At 41.3% G+C, this 7,027-nt stretch overlaps 1 protein-coding gene across 2 annotated transcripts; it reads left to right on the top strand.

Moving 5' to 3' along the window:
• The first annotated feature begins 471 nt into the window (after window positions 1-471).
• LOC115743670 (chlorophyllase-2-like) lies at window positions 472-7,027 on the top strand. 2 transcript variants are annotated; one of them, XM_048281069.1, is made up of 2 exons: window positions 472-595; window positions 6,288-7,027. In XM_048281069.1, the coding sequence occupies exons 1-2, from the start codon at window positions 524-526 to the stop codon at window positions 6,969-6,971; spliced, it is 756 nt and encodes a 251-aa protein (XP_048137026.1). In that variant the 5' UTR covers window positions 472-523; the 3' UTR covers window positions 6,972-7,027. The 2 variants fall into 2 exon arrangements, with proteins under 2 accessions (XP_048137026.1, XP_048137025.1); XM_048281068.1 differs by lacking the exon at window positions 472-595 and adding an exon at window positions 1,169-1,500 and having other exon boundaries at window positions 6,288-7,025.

The raw sequence follows: 7,027 nt of genomic DNA on the forward strand, positions 1-7,027 counted from the left end.
CTCTTTCATCCATAAAAACCTTCTGTCCTTAGGTTTTGAGATTGTTTACAAATGCATGCATCACAAGGCTGTTGAAATTCGACGCCAAAAATCACAATCACATAAAGCGTAAAACGACAAAGAAAATCGACATAAGGATTTATCTTGGTTTATTCATAAACTAGGATTACGTCTAATAAAAGATACTATTGTAAGTAGCACCTTGTATTTTTCGTTACATCACTCAATTACAATATCTGTTGGGAAATGGGAAGTATGAATCACACCTCAACATTGACGAAACTTATTACTGCAAAATCACAGAGGAGTCTATGGAAGCTATTGCTGACGATTTCGACCATGGCCGCTTCGAATACTCCTACTAATGTGTTTGAGACTGGGAAATACAAAACTGTGCTTCTAATTGCAGGCACGTCGTCATTGTCCAATGTCGCAAATTCGCTCTGAGGCCTCTTCTAATCAGAGCTCCGGCTGAAGTTGCTGGATAATCCCGTGTCAGGGTGTTCCTCCACATGGTTATACGATGCGCATCTCCTTCCACTCGCAGCTCATCCAACATGTTTCCTCTCAAGGCTTGATCGTGGTCGCTCCTCAGGTTGATCTCTCTCCCGCCCTACAGCCGCCTGATAGACAGAGCCAATAATAGTCCAAAACTGTAACAGAATTTATGTTTTTTTAATGGGACTTAGCATGAGCCCCAGTAGTTTTTTTCACAAATGGTCGACGGGGTCCTTTAGACTAAGGACTTGTTTACTAAAACTGAAAAAATTTATGCTAAAAATTTAAGCACTGGATATCGTTCTATAGTGCTCGCTAGCGGCACTGCCAAGGCTGAGGATGACTGTGGCCAAGTCTGAGGTAACTCATGCCTGCATAACCTCGGATCAAAGGCTGTCCTCGGTGGTTCAACCTCAAATCGAGGTTGCCGCTAAGTGGCGACCCTGATCTGCCGTTGCCGACAACCATGCTCTATGATCGCCGACCTTGTCTTGGTTGCACAACTTGCAACGTGGAGGATAGAGGGGGATCGAGGCCAAGAATGATGGGGTCAGGTGGAGACTGAGACAGAGCGAGGGTGGTCCCATAGCCATAGTCACGTTTAAAAGAGGCCATTTTATGTCCACAAAATTCTTTAGGGTCCTCCCTTAGGATAGAGACTCTATTTAAATGCATGCATCATAAGGCCAAACTCATTACTTCAAATTCACAGAAGAATTGTAGAAGCTATTACTGTAGATTCCGATGACTATGGCCGCTTCAACTACGACCACGGATGTGTTTCAGCCTGGGAAGTACAAGACTGTGCTCATAACAGTGGGCACATCGTCTTCCAATCTCGCTAATCCGCCTCCGAAGCCTCTTCTAATTGGGGCTCCGACTGAAGTTGCCGAAGAATTCCCTGTTATGGTGCTCCTCCATGGTTATATGATGGAAACTTCCTTCTATTCGCAACTCATCCAACATGTTTCTTCTCATGGCTTTATCGTGGTCGCTCCTCAGGTAGATTCTCTTCTCTCCCAATATGTAATAGCGAGCATTAAAATTAAAGATTTTTACAGCGTAATTGTCCCATTGAACATTTGTGACTTAACTAATTAAGTAAATCCTTCCTTAGGTAGCGCGTTAAATGATTTTTTTACATAACATAATTAATTACATTATGTGTAATTAGAAGTTATCAAACTCACTTAATGATATAAAGAGTAGGAGAGTTTAGTTTTCTGATGTGGTTATCAAACAAGTCCTGTACTTTCACCGCGTCAAACCTACATAGTATTTAACTACATCTGTGTCCTCATGCAGTACATTCTATATCCATTCCACCGTTCTTGGAAAAATTACCAAAAAAGTCAAAAACCTATTGCAATTGTGCCAATTCAGTCCTAATTTTTTTTTGTACTGATTAAGTCCTAAACCTTTTGCAATTGTACCATTTTAGTCCATCCGACCAATTTTGGCCGACCGGTGCTGATGTGGACGCCGGCCGGTGACCGAATATTTTAATATTTTTTTGAATTTTTTATGAATTTTTTTATGTTTTTTCTTTTCTCTTTTTTTTTCTTCCCCCTTCCCTCCCCACCTCTAGCCGGTTGCCATAGTTTGGTGATCGGCCAAGGGGGCGGTTGGAGAGGCCGACTCGTCTTGCCACGGCGGGGGTCGTCCTTGCCGGTGCCGGGCGAGGCAACGATGGCGAGGTCGTGCCTAGTCACGGTCGGGTGAGGTTCGACCTCGCAAGCCCGGATCTAAGCCGATGAGGTCGAGCCTTGCCCGACCATGGCTGGGTGAGGTCGTGCTCGGCCGTAGCGAGGCTCGACCTCGCTGTCTCCGCCTCGCCCGACGACGGTGAGGTTGACCCTCGCCCGGGCTGGGCGAGGTTGCCCCCGGCCATGGTCGGGCGAGGCTCGACCTCACTAGCCCGGATCCGGGCTTGCGAGGTCAAGCCTCGCCCGACCGTGGCTGGGCACGACCTCGCCATCGCTGCCTCGCCTAGCAACAGCGAGGACGACCCCCGCCGTGGTAGGGCAAGTCGGCCTCTCTGGCCACCCCTCCGGCTGGTCGCAGGATTGTGGCAACCGACTGGAGGTGGGGAGGGGAGGGGGAAGGAAAAAAAAAAGAAAAGATAAAAAGATAAAAAAATTATAAAAAAATCATAAAAAATATTCAAAAAATATTAAAATATTAGGTTGTCGGCCGACCGGCGTCTACGTTAGCATCGACCGGTCAAAATTAGCTGGATGGACTGAATTGGCACAATTGCAAAAGATTTAGGACTGAATCGGCAACCAAAAAAAAAAAAAGGTTTAGGACTGAATTGGCACAATTGCAATAGGTTTAAGACTTTTTTGGTAATTTTCCCTTCATCCAACTGAATAAAGTTTTTTTTTTTTTCTGACCAAAAAAGAAAACTGAATAAGGTTTTTCATTATTCGTGACTAAATACGTTGGCAGTTAGATTTTTGGATACCAAGGAAACAAGGAAAATGCTAGACTTATTAAAATCAGTTTACAAAATTGGTACACTAAGTAATGTGCCAAATTATGGAAATACATCATGATTTATTGAAAACTAACGTAATGGTAAGTTGTCAACCATTAAATTTTCATGATTAAGGATTGTATTAATCATAATATAACTATTGTATTAATTTCTACAAATACCATATTATGTGCTCAACTCTCAAGCATAATCATAATCGATCATTAAAAAGTTAACAGCTGTTTGATACTCATAAAATCAATGTTTATGAAAAGCAATCTATACTTTCAGAAAGATAAAAAGGAGAAAGAAAACTTTATAGGTGGCTGTTAGAGGTGAGCAAAAGGAAATGATCGGATCGGCCGGTTCGGTCCGGTTTCCGATTCCATTATGAAGCCGGTGATTTTCAGTTCGATTCTCGATTTCGGTAGTGGAACTGCCCACCCAAACCTCCTGAACAGAACCGTGTAATGATTCCGAACCCCCCAAAAAAAAAAAAAAAAGAAAAAAAAGAAACCATGCAAAGATGGTTGACTAAGTAAGCGCGGTCATGCTCACACAATTTTGGAAGCCTCTCTTGAAGCAGTTTGATATTTTTGCAACTAAGGAGAAGTGGCATCCAACCTTGCCTTTATTGATAATGTTGTTGTGATGCAAAAAGGGTGCCCACTTTAACTGCAGCAGAATATGAAAAATGTGTGAATATTTATTTCAAGCACATATGATTGGTTCCACTGGACCTCCAGGGAACATGACCGGACATGTCTTACCTGTCCGGTCCGGTTCCAAGCACCTTTGATCCGGTCTCTAATTTTGGAAATTGAAAACTGTTCCTCCGGACTGGTTTTCAATTTTGGGGTGAGAATTGGACCGCTCGGGAACCGATCACTCCTAGCCGTGATTAAAGCTGATCACATGGATCGATGGCCTCATCATGGCAATTAGGCCCGCTATGCCTGCATAGGTCCAACTACAATATGAGTAAAGCCTAGACAAGCTCTTCCTTGTTTGAAAGTGTCTTGTGCAGTGTAGTAGAGTAACTCAAGTTCAAGTGAGTAACGGGTGAAAATTTTAGGCAGAAGGACACCAGAACTATCAAATTTATTTACAACGCTCACTTTGGTCCAAAAATAGTTTTTTGATTACTTAAATGTCAGTTTTTTTGAAAAATAATTATTTACGTACCAACTCCGATGAGCCTTAGCGAAAATCTTACGTGGTAATTTTTACTAATAACTTAATCCTACATGGCTGGCTCGAGGATCCTAGTCAACAATAAAAAAGCTAAAAGTTAACAAATATTATAAATTTAAAAAAATTAGAAAATAAGCTAAAATAATAAAATAAAAATAAACAAGCTAAAAAAAACGGGTCCTTTATTTTTTTTTTAAATTTTTCTTTATTTTTTTTGTTTTTGAGCTTATTTTTAAGTTTGAGAACGAATTTTTTTAAAAACATTCCACGTGAACTGAGATTTAAAAAAAAAAAATTGCCACGTGAACTGATTTTTAATTATAAATGACGTGTCGGTGAAATATTTTAATTATAAATGGCATGTTTATTTTTTGGTCGGAATCTCTCGTCGTTGGCACTTAAGTGATTATTTTTTCTTCGATTTTGCACTTAAGTAAGCCGGCAAAAAATTTTGGTACCAAAGTGAGCGCCGTAGAGAAAAAGAAATTCCACCTCGGACTGTAAGTATGCCAAAGAAAAGCTCGGAAAGTCCAACTACCCTAATGCGTTTGGTCGTCGGGATTTCTAGTCGGGATAGGATTGGATAGGATAGGATAAGAAATCTAGGGATTTGGCCATATCTATCCTTTGCTTAGTGAGCTGCGGATTTAAAGTCGGATATTCTCATATCCTATCATATCCCGCATTTGGTAGAAACCGTATATCAATATAAATGACATATATGCTCCTACATGATGCTCATGAAATATTCCGATCTTATTACTATAAAAATAACGTTCTCATACACAAAAAAAAAAAAAAACTTGAAAATATACACACTTTATTAGATTTTCAAACCTCTTTACAAAAAAAAAAATAAAAAATAAAATGAAAATAGAAACAAATGAGATAAGAAAGTTGTCATCATTCTAAAAGTTAGCTTTTATATAACGGATAAGAGAAATCCTATCCGACCTTATCCTACCCCCTCCCCTCGGATTTTTTTATCCGGGTTATATCCCCTCTATATCCGACATTATACTATCCGGGACACCTACCAAACATGGGATGAGATAAAACATATCCTATCCCGAGTTTTATACGGACGACCAAACGCACCCTAACCGGATTGGCTCCATGTTTCTAGATCCGAATTAGATCGGGATTTTTTTTTTTGGTAAAAAATTAGATCGGGATTGATTTCAGCTTGATTGTAAAATTCATTTTTGGTTGGTCTATGCTACTAAGCTTAAGATGATATATATATATATAAAAGCACATTTAGAAAGAGTTTAAAAATATAAAAAGAAACAAGATATTATTTAAAAGCCGAAACCATAAAAAAAGAAATAAATGATCAAATATCAAATGAGCTGATATGGTGTTAGGGCACATGAAATAGGCATCACCCATGAGTCATGATTGTTTAGTAGTTTTTACCATGTCAAGTTACAACTCGGTTTCATTGGTACAAGTTTGGCAAGCACAAGAGGGTATTTGGGACAAAATGCGATACATACAATACTTGGAATTTTTAGCATATCTGTTTTTTATTTTAATGTCGTTCTTGCTTTTTCTTGATGAACTTCTTGCTGTTATTTTAATTTTCTAGATTATTTCAATAAAAAATAAATTGAAATTTAATTTATTAATTTGCTAAATTTTTGAATATTTCTTTATGAAAGTTTTTCTAAATTTTTCACGACACCAAAGTGTTGGCTGTAAATTACAACTCGGGGTTCATTAGTTTTTTTTTCTTTTTTGTCAAAAGAGAACATATTAGTCAACGGGTCAATTTGATCCACATTCATGTATAACTTATGCCGGACACAATTCACTCATTTGTCATGTACGCATGACTCCGGTTTAGAGCAGGAAAGAGTATTCGTGACATTAATGATGTAGCGTATTGCCCAATTAATCAGGATTCTTTATTTGCTACGAATGTCATCGTAATTGGCGTCGTGTGTATACACATCTGAATTTTAATTGGTCGATTACATGGCGTGGTTTTATCATGCGGTGTATTCGTTCCATAATAAATCTTCTCGTCTGGATAGACGTCAAAGGGCCCATGACTTTTCAACTTCATCTAATGTATTTTGACTCATCAAGACAAGTTTCTGATCTTCAACAGCTTTACACCTGTTCTGGGTGCGACAGCACCAAGGAGATCAACGCCGCGGCGGCAACCACCAACTGGCTGTCCCAAGGCCTCGCCGCGGTCCTCCCTCCCCTAGTCCGCCCAAACCTTGCAAAGCTCGCCCTTGCTGGTCACAGCCGCGGAGGCAAGGACGCCTTCGCGCTTGTCCTCGGCAAATCATCAACCCCACTCACCCTGCCCTTCACAGCCTTGCTCGGCATCGATCCTGTTGACGGCATGGGCACGTGGTGCGGAAACATCCAGACCAAACCACCCGTCCTCACCTACGTCGCGCAGTCCTTCGACCTGAAAATGCCCGTGATGGTCGTTGGGTCGGGCCTGGGCGAGGACAAGAAGTACAACGTGCTCCCGGCGTGTGCGCCGAAGGGGTTGAACCACGTGGACTTCTTCGAGGAGTGCCGACCACCTGCTTGTCACATTGTCGCTAAACGTTACGGCCACATGGACATGTTGGATGATGAGACGAACGGGGTGAAAGGGGTGGCCACGTGCATGTGCCAGAGCGGGAGCTCGAGAGAACCCATGAGGAGGCTCGTGGGAGGGGTGGCTGTCGCGTTCTTGAGGGCCTATTTGGAACGTGACGATCGGGACTTGATGGCTCTCAAGGACACGCCCGACATTGCTCCCGTGGAGATCACAGTTGAGTTTCGCTTGTGAAATGTTTTGCTGGTGAACAATTGTGGCTCGATGCGTTTTGTTGTTTGAAATTCGTA

This window comes from Rhodamnia argentea, chromosome 6, assembly GCF_020921035.1.
Source record: "Rhodamnia argentea isolate NSW1041297 chromosome 6, ASM2092103v1, whole genome shotgun sequence".
In the NCBI taxonomy this organism is placed as follows: domain Eukaryota; kingdom Viridiplantae; phylum Streptophyta; class Magnoliopsida; order Myrtales; family Myrtaceae; genus Rhodamnia; species Rhodamnia argentea.